This window comes from Cynara cardunculus (genome assembly GCF_001531365.2).
Source record: "Cynara cardunculus var. scolymus isolate 2C chromosome LG 11, CcrdV1, whole genome shotgun sequence".
In the NCBI taxonomy this organism is placed as follows: Eukaryota; Viridiplantae; Streptophyta; class Magnoliopsida; order Asterales; family Asteraceae; genus Cynara; species Cynara cardunculus.
The window spans coordinates 5,829,119-5,848,146 of record NC_037538.1 but is presented as its reverse complement, the minus strand read 5'-3'; the positions used below and the strand labels follow the sequence as shown (position 1 = coordinate 5,848,146).

Here is a 19,028-nt window from a genome sequence, read left to right as displayed (position 1 = left end):
GATATGTCTACCACTTAAATTTCAGAGGACATTTAGAACTTTTAAGCTCTTATTTTAGAAATAAAACAAACACTTTTAATACCCAAACGTCTGAACAAATCAGACTTCAGAGGTATTAAGAAGTAATTTTTAACAAACAAACAAACCCAAATCTTATATTTGTATTTTTCAAACAAAATTACTTGACTCTACAAAAAATATCTAGTTAGCAAGATTTCATATTTAAAACAAATTGTTTGTTTACCTCTTAATAATTCCATTAAGAGTCAGTCTCTGAATCGTTAAAAGGTAAATCTTGTTTGGCAAAAAAAAAAAAAGTCTGCCTCTTAATGGTTCAAAAATCCTCCGAATAATTTTGCATCCATAGCCTCCCTTAACCATTCAGCACCCTAATTTATTGTAAACAATTACCAGACAATTATATTTCATTTTATATTATATTACGAGAGCCTCTTAATCATTATTCATCAAATCATTCAGTAACTATCAATCAGCCCAAAATCATATAATATAATGTATAAAAAGGGTTGAAATGGAAATGTTTTAGAAAACCCAGAAATGGTACCCACCATTTGCCTTTCCAGTATCTATTTTTCTGTACAAAGCTACTGCCTGAGCATCATTTACATGGTTGGTTTTCCAATTTGGTGTGTTTTTACAAAACTACCCTCCATTTCCCTTTGGAAAGCATGTCCTAAAGTGGTATAGTTTAGGTATTTCACCCATTATGAGGTGACAAATCATACCCAACACTCCAATCAAGAAGCAAACAAAAGGTCAACATGGGTTTCAGAAATTATTTCCTTTTCTTGCACTCAATCAAGAACTTGTCTTTTGGTTTTGGCCCCACAATAAACCAGACCCCTACCAACACCACACCTTAGATCCCATTGTTTTGCACTCAATTCATTTATTGTAGTTGTGGGTTGTGGTTGAATAGCTAAACCATCGGTAAAGGTTAAAACCACAACCGTACTGTTAAAACCTATTTTGTCTGTTTGGAAGCTTCAATCAGTAGGGAAAAAGAACAGGAAAATGTTGAGGTGGATATGTCATGGTCCTGTTCATACGGTATATATCTCGTACTAACGTTCAGGTGATATGGGACACAACTAGTCGTGTATCAAAAATCTGAAACCGAATAGACCAATTTTGATCGAATGAAATTTTAGTGGATTGAGAAAATTCAAAAGACCAACGTAATAGCAAATCATATAAGAGTGGTGGATTAAATAATGTATTTGTATCAAACAACATGTCATGATCACCATTAAAACATAAAGCATCAGGTATGAAGCATAAAATCTCGCATGTTCAATTACTCATTTGCTAAAAGCAAAATCAAATAAAAGTCACCACTCATTTATGAAGTGTATATGCGTTTAAAATAATTAATAAATTCTTAGTTCGAATTTTACTTCATATGGATGTTAACAAACACAATAATTTGATGTTTTTAGGTGTTATGTTTGAAAATGGTCTTAGAGGTTATATGATTGGTTTTCCATTAAGTCATGTATATGGATTGAAAGTCTTTTCATATATGAAAATGGAAAAATCTTTGTTTTTTTAATTTGAAGGGACAAGTTTGAATGACTACATAAAACATTCTTAAAAGCTTACTGAATAAGCCACTTTACATATCATTAAGCTACAATCATGTATAACTGAATGAATAAATTGAGTCTCATTAAGCTCCTAACAAACGGGATTTTAGTCGTGATCAAACACGTGCAATAGAAAACGAGTCTTTTTCAAAGGTTATATATTTTAAATTTTCTATTTTTCGAAAATTGTTCTCTTACTCTATTCAATTACAAACAATGTCAACTCCGATCATTTTGTGCATATCTACAAACGTCGATCAAACTCCATATTGAATCGTAAATTGTTACCATTAGACCATATATATACACCGATCTTGGCAGTTAATCGGCCTATTTAACAATATCACCCAACTGCAAAAAGAAAACGTCCGTTGAGTTACAAAATAATTTGTAACCATAAGAAACAAGAAAGTTCGTTACAGACAAAGTTAATTTAATCTACCAACAAACGATCAAGAGTTAACTTTCCAAATATAGAAAAATGTACAGTTTACCGTGTATAATATATGTTGCTATATCCAGAAAGAATCACATTTCAATCAAAGTCGATTGCTCTTTTGGTGCCAACTGCTGGTTTTCCATTTCCATCTATCGTCCTACCATGAACCTCCTCAACCTGGCCTTCTTTTTCTTCATCTGAAAATATAAAGTTATCGTTTCAGAAAAACCATCCCGTAAATATTTGTAAATCCAGAACATAATGTTTTAGTTACTTGTATTTCATACAACTTATGTTGTACAATTGCCCATTAAGCCATTTCAACTCTGGAAAATAACTTAGGGGTTGTTTGGTTGGTTTTCCATTAAGTTATGTATAGATAAAGTTTTCTCTGTGTATTAATATGTCTGTATAGATTGGGAAGGTTTTTTTGTTTGGGAAGGTCTTTTTATAGATGGAATGAGTGTTTCTTTTAATTGGGAGGGGCGGGTTTGGAAAAGACTTGACTTTTTGCATAACACTCCCTTTTTAAAAGCTTACTAAATAACCCACTTTTTACATCACTAAGCCACTACCAAAAAGTCATCTATAGCTAACCGAATAAGCTGTGAGTCCCATTAAGTTGCTACCAAACATGCCCTAAGCCTAAATACACCAGGAAGAAACACCAAGGGTATGTTTGGAAATTCCTCAAGCTATATGGCAAGTCAAATATTTATTTGTAGTTTTTGGTAACCATGGTTGTGTGGGTCAGCTTGCATGCACCCAACTAATGTCATGGGACCCTCGGGAGACTTGGAACTGACCACTTATGAGAAGTGCCGAAAAGGGGTGGTTTGACCCCAAAGATCAAAGTGTACCACCTTTTTCCAGAAATCGTATGCAAGTAACTGACTGTAAATGAAGAATGGAGTTGTGTACCTGAGGGACATGTTAGAGAAAAGTCAGTGAGGCGTTTAACACAATCCTTCAATGCTTGGAGCTCGGATTCTTTCTCCAAGAGCTTGGAATTCGTGCATTGCAATTCCGACTCCAAGTCCACAATTTGACTCTCCTGCTGTTCGATTAGCAGATGACATAATTTCTGATCAAGTTCAGATGGAATTACACCGTTACATTGGTTAAATGCCTGATCAAGATCTTGTGGCTTGTAGAGATCCTCACTTGAAGCTTTATTCTGTAGAACATGAACAAGATATCATTTATTTTATGTAATAAAAAACTCGTTCCAAATTGGATAGAAAAATAGATTTGTGAGTTCCTTATAAGCTCAAAGTCGTGGGGTATCAATAACTTCCATCATGGTTTTAAGTTTATTTGGAGGTTATTGGGGCAACCTACTGCTTCGGGTTATGGGGGCGTTACAGTTTATACGAATAAGAAGTATTTTGACAAGAAGGAAGCACCTGAAAAGAAGATGAAACTTCCGCAGTGGAAACATGAAGTTTTAGAAGCTCAGATTGAAGTTCGGCTTCTAGTTGATCCATTTCCAGTGCCTCTTGATGTGGTTCTTCTGTCACAATGCTACTTGCATACCCACCTTCATCGGCCATTTGAGAACCATAAACTTCAATATCACTGTTCTCCATGTCTGATTTCTCAAGTACAGATTGATCCCATTTGGTATCCATCCGTTTCTGATTTGTAGTTCTTTCAACCTTCAAATCACATGATGATTTTCTTTTGGAAATCTCAACTTTTAATTCTTGAACAACCTTAGCAGTCTCGTCTACTGCTGTATTTAGCCTTTCGATTTCGGCTTTCCCAGCTGACATCATGTACATTATTCCAACTCCAACTCCCCAACCAAAAGATGATTTGTCTGAACAAGTTAAGACAGATCAAACACATGAGAAATTTTCTCTATCTGGTATAGAATGCAAATGGCAAACCGACTTCTGAAGAGATAATCAAGAAAAGAAGGTTTTTCCATCAATTTGAGTACTCAAAAAGACGTATGGATGTCTTCATAAGTAAGCTCCTAAGTAAAGGGTTACCATATTCTCAACAATGGGGATTGCAGGACATAAAAAGCTATTCAGTGGTTAGCAGCCATGCTTAGTTGATCATTAGACAGCTTGGTCTTGTACCTGATCCTGCTTCAGATTTGTGAAAATATGTGGAACCCCATTAGATTCCTCCCCAAGAGAGCCCTTGGAGAGAGAAAAAGGGTTCCAACATACATACAGGAGAAATAGTTCAAGTATAGTCGATGTAGGACTATAACACACCCCCTCCAACGGAAGCTAGATGAGTGAGGGGGCTAGACAAATACAGGTTGCTCGGAGTATGAAGTCCCTAAAGTGGCAGATCTTAGCTCTGATAGCATGTGTAAGAATGTGCAACCCATTAGATTACTCTCCAAAAGAGCCCCTAAGAGAGAATCGGGATTCCAACATATATTTAGGATAAATGTCCAAGTTTAGCCGATGTGGAACTCTTAACACTCCCTTCCAACGGAGGCTAGACAAGCACCACTATCCAAGAGTGGCAAATCCCTAGGAAGGTAGACCTTGGTTCTGATACGATGAAAAAATATGTGAAACACCATCAGATTACTCTTCAAAAGACCCCTTAAGAAGAGAATGGAGATTTCAACATATATTAAGAAGAATTGGTGCAAAACTAGCCCACATGGGACTCTTACAGCCCCCCCCCCCCCCCCCCNNNNCCCCCCCTCCTTTTCCAATGGAGGCTAGATGGGCACAAATTTCCCAGTGTATCAAGATTCCTAAGGAGGCTAGACGACTACAAATTGCCTAGAGTGTCAAGTCCCTAAAGTGATGGGCGTTGACTATATGTGAGAATAAGTGGAACCCCATCGAGTAACTCCCACCAAAAGAGCCATTCAAAAGAGAAAGGGGTTTATATGTAAGAGAAATGGTTCAAATCTAGTGGATTTGGTACTCTAAACAAGAATATAGTTACACTTCATTGCCCATTGTTCATTAATTCCACTGCACTTGTCGCTTTATGAGTATGTAAATTAAAATCAAAATAACATCAAATCATAAGCATAAAGGAGATTACCCTTAACATCAAAAGAATCACATTTAGCAGAAGCATTTCTGCCGGTACGCCTCTTCTTCAAACAAACAGCAAATTTCCTCCCACTTTTCCTCTGATCATCAACAAATCCATCAGCCATTTTCTTCACCGACCCAAATGTTTTTTCATGATTTCCTCTCTTACCTTTAATTCCACCACCATGGCCCAATTTCTTCCGATAACTCTTTGACCCTTGAGAAGCACTAGAAAACCTAAAGATCGATGACGTTTCTTCATTAAAATTTGAAGCTTCTGCGTCAGCATTCTCGACAGAAGATGGTGGTATTTCTGTGGGTAAATCAAAACAATTCGTGGGTTCCTTATCATTTTTGTGGAGTAGGTTTTTAGCAAAATACCCAGATCCTGCTAATGCTGCAGCCAGCAAAACTTGCCACATTGTGTGATCCTAATCAAGAACTAGGGATTTAGAAATATAGAAGGAAAATTGAAGTAGTAAATTCAAAGGCGGTAGGTGAATAGAGATTGTAGATTTGAAGGCATTCAAAAACAATTTAGGAAACTGTACCCATCATCAACACATGGAAGTTAGCAGGAGAGGGTTGGCGAAGGGGCAATGAAAAAAAGAAAGCTGAAACTCACGTGCTTCCTCTGTACCTGCTTTGAAAATTGGTGGCCTTTTGGAGGGAGTTTTCAATTTCACCATCTTTTAACTTGTAAAAAAAATTGATTTTTAACTTGGGTTTTGGAGATGCTAATTGGTAAGTGGTAATGGATCGTTGGGCTTGGACTTGGATACAATGGCATTTATTTGCAGCAAATTTACAATAAAAATTTCTATTTTTAGCCATTTTCGACCTCATTTTATTTTATAGTCAATTTTTACGTAGAAAGGCTTACGTACATGCATAAGGATTGGTTTTCAGCAAAAGAAAAGGTAAAATCCTTACGGCCCCTAATGCTCACTTTTCATAACTGATCACTTGTTAACCAAATATTTCCCTGAAAAATTAACTCCATGATCAATGATCACCAGTCCTTAGTATGTGTATGTTTATGTTCATTTAACTGAGCATTGACTCACCCAGTTTCGACTTTTGAGCCTTAACCAGACATTTTGTAATTTGTATTGTATGTCAAGTCAAATAGTATAATTTCATTTTTATTCTGTTACACAACTACAAAGTACTTGCTACTTAACATCATAGCATGGTTTGCTTGTACTTGGATAATAAAAATCACCTGTGAATCCTAAAAGGAGTTCATTTTGGAGGTACAACATGTCGGTAACTAGTCAAGACCTAAATGCAAACCAAACCCGTTCTATTTTGATCTGTTGAAGAGGAATTAGTTCAGAGGCAGTTATAACCGGTCAATGCCACAAAAAAAAAAATGACCGGTAATGGCTAAGGCCTACAAAAGTGTCACATGACACTCACCCATTGGTCAACGAACCATATAAAATGGATTTGACCTTGAGGACTGGCCATACTGGTCCATACCAATTACACATTAAGGGCTAGGGACCGGTTATGCCGTAACCAGTTACATGGTGGCTCTTTTTGACCGGTACCAGTCATAACCAGGGTTTTGTTTGCCCATCTCTAGTTCATTTGACCATACAATTCAAAAGGCATCTCCAATGGGATGCCAAGAAACACACAAAACTGTAGCAAAATACATGGGATATAATTGTCATTTTATACTATGCAGTATGCACTTACCTATGTAGAAGAAAATATAAGTTCCTACTAAACCATAACATCAGCAAGTGATTAGTGGCAACTATACCACATAAGTTTTTATGAGTAATAGTAAAGATGGAACATATGCGCTTTTCATTCTGCAAACAGCAAACTGCAGGAATCACCACCTTGCTTTGCAGATCACAGGTGCAGTCTCATTCTACAAGCAATTTCACCTGCCAATAAAGAAGACGCATATTCTAGTTTAGCATCGTTTTTTGATGATGAATTCCACATTATGTTTGCGTTTGTGCAAGAAAACGAACTCTATCTTAACATTTTCGGTATGTGAATGTGGATCTCCGTTATAGAGATTTGATTATAACACAAAGAATTTGCAGAAAATAACAAGTGAAAACATTTGTGCCAACAAATATGCAAAAGGCCTAAGAATTTGATTGGGGGTGCTATAGTTTTGTGATATCACCATATTCTAAACTATTTGATCAGTTACAGTTTGTTTTGTGATAAATATAAACATGTTTTCGTTCATCTAACTAATATGTACCCTTCCACACTTTCATATACCAAATATGGATTGAGAATAAACTTCGTAGAAAGATACATAATAGCATCAATAAATCAAATATCTTCTATCCACTTACAACCAAGGATTTGAACCAACTAAACCTAAGCCAGTATATCGTCTTGTCTTCATAGTTAGAAGGCCAAATACAGTAAATGCTTTCGTAGATCCCATACAAGCTACAATTTGTTAGAACCAAGGTTACCAGACCAGAAATTCCAATAATATGTGTATTTGTGTGTGCAAAATCGTGTAATCAAGTGCAGCCAAACAGAAAAAAAACATGTATGTGTATATGTGTAATATATATTGAGATCCTTATCAAATCAAGTAGAGATACTAACTTCAGATCAACGATGCTTGAAGATTAGATAGAGGCCTGCGCAGCGGTGTCCTTAAACAAAATTTCGCCCACACTCATGCAGTAGTTTAGAACGTCCGTTTAGTGGATACAACTATCTATTCAAGTTCTTGCACGAGCACTTGAAATGGAAAGAAGAGGGAATAATGAGCTTATATAGTTTTGAAGGTCAATTGGCAGTTAAGCCGATTTTTGACCTGTGCAGGGGCTGCCCACAACTTAGGTTGCGGCTCTAGTCACGCGAGCCACTGTTTCCCAATTTGCTAAGCCTTATAAGATAAGGCTTATAAGCTTACACACCTTTCCCTTTCCTTCCTATGTGGGATCATTTTCCTTGTAACAGTCCCAACACAATCATCTGCTCCCCTCCTACTCCAAGTGTAAGGAACTGTTTATTTGTTTTTACATCAAGTCCAGCATAGATTAAGATGTCTATATGGATTAAGCTATGTCGGATATTCAGGTTAATAAAAAACACGAGTCTCTAAACCTAAATGGTTGTGGGTTTGAGTCTAATTGTTTCACATAGCATCAACAAAGCAACAAATGTTCATAGTTCAAACATAAATCACATACCCAATTCTATTCTTCCATCATTCTGAGCGCTTATAAGACGAATGCCTTCGTGCAGCTCTGGCATTCTCGTATTCAAATTTCAACACATTTGGTATATGTGAAGTGTCCTTAACATAGAACCACCTACCAAAGAAACTCTCTTCGATCACCGGAAAAACCCCTCTGAGCAATGAATTAACCACCCAAAACCACAACCCACCAAGAAATATCCCAAGTCCAGCACCGGCAAACACCTGGGCAACCGTATGGTACCCCAAATAAACCCTAGAATACATTGTAAGCAAAGCCAATGGCCAAACAACAAGACCCACAAGCAACATTTGCTTTCTAAACAAAAGTCCATATTTCTTGTGAGTCAACAGAGTAAAATAGGTTGCAAAAAAGAACATATACTGCGAATGACTGGAAGGCCAGCCGTGCGAATCGCACATTTCAAGCATGACGCATGTTTCCGGCCGAGCTTGTTGGACGGATGTTTTGATCACTTCGTTGACGAATTGGGAAATGGTTAACCCTAGAGCGAAGAACATACCCTGGAGCTCACGACGAAAGAGGAAGTGAGACACGAAACCACCGAGGCTAATGAAGACTGGAACTAATGAAATCCATGCCAAGAAATGGCCTAATTGATCTCCTTTGAAGTAACGGACATGGGTTAGGGTTACAGCTCTCAGTTGATTGGACATGGATCTAACTGGAGCTGCAACGAAATGATCGAATTGGGGGTTTTCGAAGAATGCGCCGAATGTGGTCAATTATTCTTGAGATCAGATCTGAACTCTGTGTTTCTTGCCCATGAGGACCATTTGAAGAATCAACTTTGACTTTTCCTTAATTTATTATTTTCTATTAAAAAAATACCACAATAGAATTTCGTATTGAGATAATATAATTAAGAAATTTAATCTTAAAGGTATAAGATCGAATACTTATATATACCCAAATTTCCATTCACGTATTTATAAGAAAGATCGATGGTTACAAATGGTTAAAAAAGATAAGACATAATGCCCAACAATATAAATGTTAATATATAATATTTGAGAACAGTTACAACTGTCTTGGAATCAAAAGCTACGGTTCTATAAGAAGTCCAAAGGCCTTGATCACACGGACTAGAGGCTATGGTCACACGGCCTTGATCAGTTACTACTTGTTAATTTCTTGTCAAATGTTTGATTGTCTTATTATTCCAATTGAAAATTGAAGGGTTTAAAAAAAGCATCAACGTTCAGAATCAATAACAACGGTAATGATTCTTATGATACCTTCTTCAACCTAAGATCAGCGATAAGGGTGCTAATTGGTTGGATTGATCGAGTTGAAGACATTTGAACAACCCAACCTTATGGTTTGAAAAATCTTAACCCAACCAGACTCAAACCAATGTGCAATCCAACCCAACCCAAATTGTACGAGTTGGTCGGATTGATACTTCGGTACATTAAAATATTCTTCTAATATTGAACATGTTATTTCTCTACTCATAATTGTTTTTTCACCATCAACCATTTGATACAACTTATTCATACTTCCTGTATATATCATATTCAGTTAATTTTCTCAATATATATATATATATATATATATTCACAGTTATTGAACATATATACAAATAAGTTATATAGAAATGTGAATAGATTGAAAATATGCTTATATGAATAGCGTACGCGATATTGTAATTGTCTAATTTATATATTAATAAGAATTCAACAATCATATTAAATTCAATAAATAAAAAAGATATCGTGTTCATCAGGTTGAGTTGAGTTCAAACAATAATAACCTAATATCAACCCAATACTTACGATTTAAAATTTTTACAACTCGATTAAACATCAGGTTGAGTTAGTTCACATTAAGTTGAGTTGGATTTGTCAGATTTTTTAGCACCCCTAATCAACGATAGTGGTGAAACCCTTACACCTCATCTGCCATAGTTTTTTCTGCCACGTAATTACCATATCAACAAAACAAGGGCATCAATAAAACTTCACAATGGATGTTATTACAAAAACTTGGTTTTCATTTTTTATTTGTAAAATGTAATTTTATTTATAAATCAATATATAAATTTAATATATATTAAAAAATCAAATTTAATTTATTAATTTTCACTTTTCTATATTAATTTAAATTTGTTAATTTATATATTTTGTTAACATATTTGAAAAACAATTAAAACATGAACATAATTTTATACTGCAATTAAAAAATTACAAAGTTACACGAATATTAATCTTTATAAAAATTAACACTAAATAATAAATAATACTATGGACCACTTGTAATCTCGATTCAACCAAATATGTTAAACCAAGTCAAAGGAGCGTTTTTTTTTTTATTAACCTGGATATTCAACCCGTTATACGAGCCGACTAATTCCAGGGCAACCACCTGCTTTGCAGATAGCCTGGAGTCACCGCATTTGAACCTTCGTGACCACAAGAGAATTTTTATTCCTTTTTGGATTTGAATATGAGACTTTCTGGTACTTTTGACATTTGGAGTCAAACTCAAACCAATCAGACACCATCTTTGTGGTTAATCAAAGGAGAGTTGATAAAGAGCTTCATTTTAACACATCTCATAAATTCGTTGAAGATTTTCTTAGAATTTACGAGTAGAACCTTAAAATATTTATGTTGGAGTATCTATCTCTTCAACAAAATGATATAATAATATAATGAGATAATTAAAAATTAAACTTATTAATAGAAAACTCGTATAAAAATTTACAAAAACCTAAAAATAGAACAAAACTAAAAAAAATTATAATAATTAATTTATATTTTCTTTAATCAATATAACTTATATTTTAAATAGATTTATTAAAAAAAAAGGGGTAAAATATAATAAAACAATATAAAAAATGAATCTATACAAAAACTCAAATCCTTGTTCAAGCATTCAATTTTAATAAAAACCTGTAACTGTTCAAGATTCTTATAAAAACCTTCATTGTAATACTAACTCTATTTATATAATATTTAAAGGTCTTGATTTAAATGATTCATTTAGGATATATGAAACCAAAATTTTGATACTTAACCACAAGGGTCAAAAGTATTTTATCTGATTGGTTTAAGCTTGTCTCTAAAGATAAAAAATACTTGAAGGTCTCAAGTTCAAATTTAAGAAATAATAAAAAACTTGTCGATCATATAACGAATTGGATATTTAGGTTAATAAAAAAAAATTGATACTTAAAGATTTTGATGTTATTAGTGAAGATCCACACTTCTATCTCAACTACGGACTTCTCTAAGTCCCAACTTTCAAACCTCGTTAATGAATCAATCAAAAAATAAAACGTACCTACTTTTAGGGCTGTAAACGAACCGAACATTCAGCGAATCGTTCGTGAACTGTTCGGCGGGAAGTTCGTTTATGTTCGTTTATTTAATAAATGAACGCACATGAACAATTTTTTTTGTTCGTTTAGTTAAACGAACGAACATGAACAAGAGCCTCGTTCGTTCATTTATGTTCGTGAACGTTCGTTCATTTACCGTTCGTTTACGTTCGTTTATATTCGTTCGTTTATATATTAAATTTAATATATAATCTTTTATTTATTTACTTTGAATTCAAATAATATTTATTTATGTTCGTTTAACCCGTTCGTTTATGTTCGTTTAGCTCGTTCGTTTATGTTCGTTCATTTAACATGTTAACGAACGAACATAAACGAACACGAACACAACTGATTTCTAAACGAACGAACACGAACACAAATATTTTCGTTCGTTTACCGTTCGTTTGTTCGGTTAAGTTAAACGAACGAACATGAACAAGCCTTCGTTCATGTTCGTTCGGTTCGTTTACAGCCTTACCTACTTTGAATAAAATCTTAAATAAAACATTTTTCTTATTTCATTTAACTTAAATCAAATCTTTGTAGTTGTTGTTCAAAATCTTTATCATGTAAATCAAATCTTTTTCTTGACCCATCAAACAATTTCAAAGGGTATACATGTTCATGATCATCTACCACAATCCCTTCCCAAATTTCCAGTTTGAATCAAGATCAACCAATTAAAAGATGGCGAAAACCATTTTAGAATTTAACCCTAATTTCCATTTGGGACAATGAAACCAGGGCATCCAAGCACGTATATGAGTTGGGGGTATTTATGCAGACAAAATGCACATTCCTTTCGTCTTTGTATGACCAACTCACTGTAGAGAGTCAAAACTATATCGATCTTCCTTTTAGAAAACTCCATCTCTGTAATCGGAACAATGGCAGGTGAAAGCGCAGCGTCTCATAGGAGAGACCCCATCAAGAACACAGGCATGCTTTTCTTTTCTTGTATTTTATTTATGCAGTTCATGGCTCAGATAGATGTTTTGTCCCAATGGGATTTGATTTTGGTTTATTTTTTCTTGGATCATTTCTGTGTAATTTCATGGGTTTTTTCTATAATTGCTATGAACCCATTTTATGTTGTTGGTGTGAATCTGACCCCTTTTGTGCATCCTAGATTCTTTTTGTTTATTTCAAGTCTGAAGGTTTAATTTGGGTTCTGGAGAAGTGTATATATAGAAATTTCAATTAGATAGAACACTTCCAGGATGCTACTTGAGGTGTAACTGTGTAGATATAGAAATTTGGCCATCTCTTTACAATCTATTTATGCAAATTCTACAAAATCTTGATCAGTATGCTTATGCTAAATATTTATATATATGTATATGTATATGTATTTGGGATTGCAGTTGGGAATGCTGCTGTACAAAGGAGAAGGCAGCATGCTGTATCAGTGGTGAAAGAAAGAAGAGAAGCAATGTTCCGAACCAAACGATTGTGTAGAGATGGAGTTAGTAGCGATATGGATGTTGTGACCGATGGTGACATGATGATCGAAGAGGAACCATCCATTTTAGAGGCTCAAACATCTTCTGCTGTTGAAGAATTGAAGCTTGCAGTTTCTTTCAAGTAAGTCTAATTCATCATGTTTCTTTGTTACAATGTGATTTACTTCACTTTTTGCATAGTTTATAAGTTATAAATTGGGCAAACATGTGTCCTCCATTCAAACTGTTAGCTATATAATCTAATATCATTCGTGTATATGGATTATGTATGTTTAGGTAAATTGAAGTTAAAGCTCTTGCCATTTTTAGTTGGATGTTTTATCACCTGTGTGATGATTTATCATCTGTTCACAAATTGACCTAAATTCTCATCTTGTTTAATTTCTTTTAGGGGAAAAGGTGCGGTTCAAAAGAAGGTGAATGCTCTTCGTGAACTAAGGAGGCTATTATCAAGATCCGAGTATCCTCCTGTTGAAATTGCTCTTAAATCTGGAGCAATACCTCTACTTGCTCAATGTCTTTCATTTGGGTCTGAAGATGAACAGGTAATTCTTGTTTTTCTCTTTCATATAAACGTTGGTTTTTATTTTATTTTAAATAAGTTGCCAAAAAAGGCTGCTTTATTACAATTAATGTCCACAATGCAGTTGCTTGAAGCAGCGTGGTGTCTTACAAATATAGCTGCGGGAAAACCAGAAGAAACTAAAGCTTTGTTACCGACATTACCATTACTTATTGCTCATCTTGGAGGTCAGTAACTTGGTAGTTAAAGTTTGAGACAAATCCTTTTGCGTTACTGGTTCTTTTTGAAATTTTTAGAACATCTACAGGTTATCTAAGTTTTAAGTGTAAAGTGTTACTGATTTGGAGATTCTGCGTCGTTCTCAAATAAAAAGGCGCATTTCTTCTGGGTACCATACGCTCCACTTGACTTTTTCGCTTTGTAAAATGTCACGGATATCAATATACATCAAAACTTGTGGTGAAATTGCAAGAATACCTTTACCTTTTTCCTTTAAGATATGAACTGTGTATCTAACATGCTTCCGTAAGTACGCGGGGACCTTCTTAAGTATCTTTATTTGTTCATCATCACGGGTAATTTCGGAAAGTGAGAGAGAATCTTTTTATATTAAGAAAGACGAAACTTGCTGTGGGACATCTCAAAAAGGAAAGGACACTTTAATGTAGGACATATTAAGCACTTTAAACACTTGGTTTTGTACTGATTATTTGTTTATAGTTCTTCTATGTGATTGTTGGTCCATATGGTGACATTTTACAAACCAAACAAGCACAGTATATCCACATGGAAGGTGGGGCCCGGAGAGGGTGAGATGTACACAGACCTGACCTCTACTGACATTTTGTATGCAATTAATCAATTTGTAGAGAAGGGTTCATCATGTGTTGCTGAGCAGTGTGCATGGGCATTAGGAAATGTTGCCGGTGAAGGAGAGGATTTGAGAGATCTTCTCCTTTCACAAGGAGCGTTACCTCCTCTTGCAAGAATGATGTTGCCGGATAAGGGTTCCACAGTCAGAACAGCCGCTTGGACATTATCAAATCTAATCAAGGTTTTAATCGCTCATTTTTGTCTGAATTAGATGTAATCTTTTTCCTTTATGCACTCTTGTTTGCATAAAAAAATCAGGCTCCTTTTGATTATATCGTTTTCCTTAAATCAAGTAAACAGGGCCCATAATCACATATTCATTTAACGATGTATGATATGAATTGGATCCATGGTGAAGATACCGAATGGTCAAAAAGAATGGGACAATCTTTTGCAGTTTTCAGTCACACACATACATATATCAGGCATGTGGAATGCTTTCAAAGGGAGGGGAATATTGAAAGAGAGAGTCTGTAAATAAAGGAGGAACTTTTCTATTAAAGAAAACAATTTTGCAAAACGATATTTACCTTCAAAATTCTAAAATTTGGTTTTTGTGAATGTAGGGACCAGACCCAGAGGCTGCAACGGAACTCATAAAAGTTGATGGGGTGGTGGATGCCATACTTCGACACTTGAAGAAAGCGTAAGTTTTTTCACATCATTGTCTCTAGTATGGTGTAATTATATCTTAATCATCGATTAGAATTGAATTGTGTGAACCATGGTATGTAATTAATCGCAACATCCCTTCCATCTTGTAGAAAGTTAAATCCTAACCCTACGTTAAAATTGAATAAATTAATAACAATATTGCCTTTTGCCTTTATATATATATATAGAGAGAGAGAGAGAGGTTCACAGGAAAACCTCAAAAAAATGAAAAATTGAGGAACACCCTGGTAACCATTCATTTGGACGGTATGCACATATGCATACCGGTAATTGAAGTTGTTTCTTGGGTTTTATGCACGTGCCGGACAAATTGCTTAAAATTACATGTGCATACTGTAGGGTGTTCCTCAGTTTTTCATTTTTTGCGGTTTTCCCCTGAACGTGACCCTATATATATATATATACACACACACACACATGTCGAAATCAGACAACAAATAATGATATATGTATAATCTTTGATGAACAGGGATGTAGATTTAGCAACTGAAGTAGCATGGGTGGTTGTCTATCTATCGGCTCTTTCAGATGTTGCTACAAGTGTGCTAATGAAGACCGATCTTGTACAAGTTCTTGTGGACAGATTGGCGGCCTCAAATAGTTTGCAATCACTCATTCCGGTAACAAGCAATCCACGAATTCTATTTTTTCGCGAATATACTTTTGGGTTTTGTGTTCATCAGTTCTATCTATTAGGATCAACAATCACAAATACATAATAAGTTGCAGAAATAAAAAATAGAACACATAATAATACTGCATTTTCATTGAATACCATAATCTCCATGTGGTGAATTTATATGAAAAGTAATTCAATTTCATAAAGATGACGCTATAATCGATTCTGGTGGATGTTTTTATATGGTTATGCTGACAAATTCGAGTAATTCTTGAAATACTAATGCTGTTCTTTTTCCCATGACATTATATCGTATGCAGTTGCTACGGAGTTTAGGCAATCTCATGGCCAGTGATGCTTACACGACGAACGTTGTTCTTGTTCCAGGACATGAAATCACAGGTTAGTTCTACTTTCTGCGTTCTAAAATAACTTCTTGTCGATTTGTTTACAATTTTTTATTTTTGTATTCATATTTATGCACACCGAACCCTGGTGCGACCAGTATGGTTAATCTTTTTGTGGCCGGGAGGTTATTGGCGACCCTTGACAAAAATGCTAGCCACCTGCTTAGAATACAAACCAACTGTCCCCTAACCTCATGTTTCTCCCTGCCCACCTAAGTAACTTCTGACACATCGTCACTTTATTGAAGAGAGAGAATAAAAAGATTAATTAAATAAAGTAATGATATGTCAGAAGTTGATTGGTGGGACAGGATGGGGACATGGAGTTTGAGGACAAGTGATTTATATTCAGCTGCTTAGAGCAAAAAGTTAGAAAATTTCAATGAGAAAAGATAAAAGAATTGACCCCGGTTCGTTTTGTGCGATTTGCAGACAGTATTATACGATCATTAAGTAAATGCCTGAAGAGCGAGCATCGTTTCTTGAAGAAGGTATACATTGGTGAATGGGCTAGCGGCTTAACTCATCCATCATACGTGCTTAATGAAACTTGGTTTCTGTAGGAAGCAGCTTGGGTGCTATCGAACATAGCTGCAGGCTCCGTTGGTCACAAGCAAGTGATATGCAAAAGCGAAGCCGTGTTGTTATTATTGCAGCTTCTTGATTCAGCACCATTCGACATAAAAAAGGAGGTGGCGTATGTTCTGGGCAATCTCTGTGTTGCTCCAGCTGATGCCTCTGGGAGGCCAAGCTTATTATTGGACCACTTGGTTTCGTTTGTCAAAGCTGGATGTCTTGGTGGTTTCATTGATTTGGTTAGATCAGCCGATCTCGAAGCTGCTCGACTCGGACTTCATTTCATCGAGCTGGTAACTTTCAAAACAAGTTGTTCTCGAAACCTCTTTTTTCAAGGAAAGGAAACGAATAGCAGGGAAAATAGCATTTACGTTTCCTCCAACACTTTAATACGGGAGGAAAGGAAAGGAAAGCTGAAATGAGTCTGTGATCTTTTATGACAAAAATACCCTCATGCAACGAAATAAGAAAAGCAAATATGAAGGATTTATCTGTAAACATATTTTGGGGCCGTTTACCAAACGCTTACCCGGGTAAGCGCTTACCAAGTAACATTACCTCATCGGATGAATATGGTAAAGACCAATAATCTTACCTGGTAAGAGCGAGATAATGATCAAGAGTCTTACCCGATAAGTGAGGGTGACGACTCTTACCACGGTAAACGTTTACCGGGTAAATTGTTGCATACGATGTTGTTTTGGTGGACTAAAATCTTACCCGCCAAGTAAATAATAGTGTTAAATTTTACCGGTAAGCACTTACCGGGTAAGTATTTGGTAAACGTCCCCTTCCTTTCCTTTTTTCTCGGGTCCAAAAACATGAAAAATGGTTCCATTTCTATTATCTTACTTTCTGTTTCAAAAACAAAATAAAAAACTTCAGAGTAAATTACGTTTTTCGTCCCTGTGATTTGTTAAAAATCACGATTTTAGTACTTGTAGTTTAGAAACTACAATTATCATCTTTATGGTTTGCAATTCATTGCTATTTTTGTCTCTGAGCCTAACTCTTACCTTAAAGTACAAGGGACAAAAAAGGCAAAGAATTGTAAACCACAGAGACCAAAACATAAATAGATTATAAATTATAAGGACGAAAAGAACAATGAATTACGAACCATAGGGATGAAAATCACAGTTTCTAAAACACAAGGACGAAAATTGTAATTTCGTTCAAACCACAATTCTTAACTCTTTCTATTCTTTTCGGTGTGTTTTCTATTCTTTTCGGTGTGTTTTCTTTTCTTTCCAAATTCGAGGACACAATACTAAAGATTATTACGTGAATTACTAAAAGTTTTACAAAATCGTTAATCTGATGAATATAGTTGTATAGTTGGCAAATGACATATAACCGTGTGCAGGTTTTAAGAGGAATGCCGAATGGTGAGGGTCAGAAGCTGGTTGAAGGTGCAGACGGAATCGAAGCGATGGAACGGTTCCAGTTTCACGAAAACGACGAGCTTAGAATGATGGCGAATCTGTTGGTCGACAGTTATTTTGGTGAAACGTATGGGCTCGATGAGTAGAAAAAGAATACATTGTGTAACATTGTAGGTTAACCATCGATGCTTGAATATAACTTTTGTTATATGTTGGTTTTTTGGGTACATATTGATGGTGTGTTTTAAAAAACATTCAAGTTGTCTATAAAATGTGGGACTTACCAAAGTACCTTTCACTTAGCGGTATCGTAGTTCCTGACTTCCTAGAAGGTCAGGGGTTCAAACCTCGCCAAAGATGATGTAGTGACTAATGGGATTCATCGAAATTAATTTCTATAGAACCAACAAATGATGTAGTGACTGAACACTTGGCCTAAAACTAAAACTTTCCAAATTAAACTCAAAACCCAGAAGCAAGCAAAGAAACAACAGCATATTAAAACTCAGAAGCAAGCTATAATTAGATTCAAAGACTCCAAACAGGCTTGTAAATATCAACAAGACCCGTTTGGTTCATGGAATTCGAAGGAATTTGATGAAATTGGAATGACAAATTTCTTTGACCAAATTCCAATTCATTTGTTTGGTTCACGATTTGAAATGGACGGAATCCTTCACATTTATTGAATTCCACAAGTTGATGAATTTGTCATTTCCTTGCATAGTGGAAGGAATTGAATTCCATCAACGTCCATCCGTTGCCCCCACCACGGCCATGCTACTACTTTTTCTCACGCCCCACCCCTAGCCTCCCACCACACCACTACCGTTGTTGCCACCCACCCCAACCCACCATCGACCATCATGTCGTTACTGTTGTCATCACA

The 19,028-nt window shown here is 35.5% G+C and overlaps 3 protein-coding genes across 3 annotated transcripts; 1 reads left to right on the top strand and 2 right to left on the bottom strand.

Moving 5' to 3' along the window:
- Positions 1 to 2,046: 2,046 nt before the first annotated feature.
- LOC112522175 (protein POLAR LOCALIZATION DURING ASYMMETRIC DIVISION AND REDISTRIBUTION) lies at positions 2,047 to 5,533 on the bottom strand. The gene is made up of 4 exons (XM_025131261.1): positions 5,077 to 5,533; positions 3,453 to 3,868; positions 2,968 to 3,223; positions 2,047 to 2,243 (listed from the first exon to the last, which is right to left on the bottom strand). Exons 1-4 carry the CDS (start codon positions 5,489 to 5,491, stop codon positions 2,143 to 2,145), a joined length of 1,188 nt encoding a protein of 395 aa, XP_024987029.1. The 5' UTR covers positions 5,492 to 5,533; the 3' UTR covers positions 2,047 to 2,142.
- Positions 5,534 to 6,657: 1,124 nt separating this feature from the next.
- Positions 6,658 to 9,044, bottom strand: LOC112522032 (lipid phosphate phosphatase gamma-like). Its single transcript, XM_025131087.1, has 2 exons — positions 8,261 to 9,044; positions 6,658 to 6,973 (listed from the first exon to the last, which is right to left on the bottom strand). The coding sequence occupies exon 1, from the start codon at positions 8,944 to 8,946 to the stop codon at positions 8,278 to 8,280; it is 669 nt and encodes a 222-aa protein (XP_024986855.1). The 5' UTR covers positions 8,947 to 9,044; the 3' UTR covers positions 6,658 to 6,973; positions 8,261 to 8,277.
- A 3,280-nt stretch (positions 9,045 to 12,324) lies between these two features.
- On the top strand, positions 12,325 to 18,389 carry LOC112521882 (importin subunit alpha-9-like). The gene is made up of 11 exons (XM_025130876.1): positions 12,325 to 12,557; positions 12,983 to 13,202; positions 13,473 to 13,626; positions 13,729 to 13,831; positions 14,474 to 14,658; positions 15,044 to 15,123; positions 15,622 to 15,772; positions 16,092 to 16,173; positions 16,611 to 16,669; positions 16,742 to 17,047; positions 18,121 to 18,389. The coding sequence occupies exons 1-11, from the start codon at positions 12,506 to 12,508 to the stop codon at positions 18,283 to 18,285; spliced, it is 1,557 nt and encodes a 518-aa protein (XP_024986644.1). The 5' UTR covers positions 12,325 to 12,505; the 3' UTR covers positions 18,286 to 18,389.
- Positions 18,390 to 19,028: the final 639 nt, after the last annotated feature.

Bases quoted from the DNA above. Each gene is read 5' to 3' on its own strand.
- LOC112522175 (XM_025131261.1), bottom strand. From the start codon at position 5,491: ATGTGGCAAGTTTTGCTGGCTGCAGCATTAGCAGGATCTGGGTATTTT. The intron at 3,869-5,076 runs GTAATCTCCTTT...TAACTTGTTCAG, and splicing joins TGATTCTTTTGATGTTAAGG to ACAAATCATCTTTTGGTTGG. The intron at 2,244-2,967 runs GTACACAACTCC...TTATATTTTCAG, and splicing joins TTCTCTAACATGTCCCTCAG to ATGAAGAAAAAGAAGGCCAG.
- LOC112522032 (XM_025131087.1), bottom strand. From the start codon at position 8,946: ATGTCCAATCAACTGAGAGCTGTAACCCTAACCCATGTCCGTTACTTC.
- LOC112521882 (XM_025130876.1), top strand. From the start codon at position 12,506: ATGGCAGGTGAAAGCGCAGCGTCTCATAGGAGAGACCCCATCAAGAAC. The intron at 15,124-15,621 runs GTAAGTTTTTTC...TTTGATGAACAG, and splicing joins CTTCGACACTTGAAGAAAGC to GGATGTAGATTTAGCAACTG. The intron at 15,773-16,091 runs GTAACAAGCAAT...TATCGTATGCAG, and splicing joins GTTTGCAATCACTCATTCCG to TTGCTACGGAGTTTAGGCAA.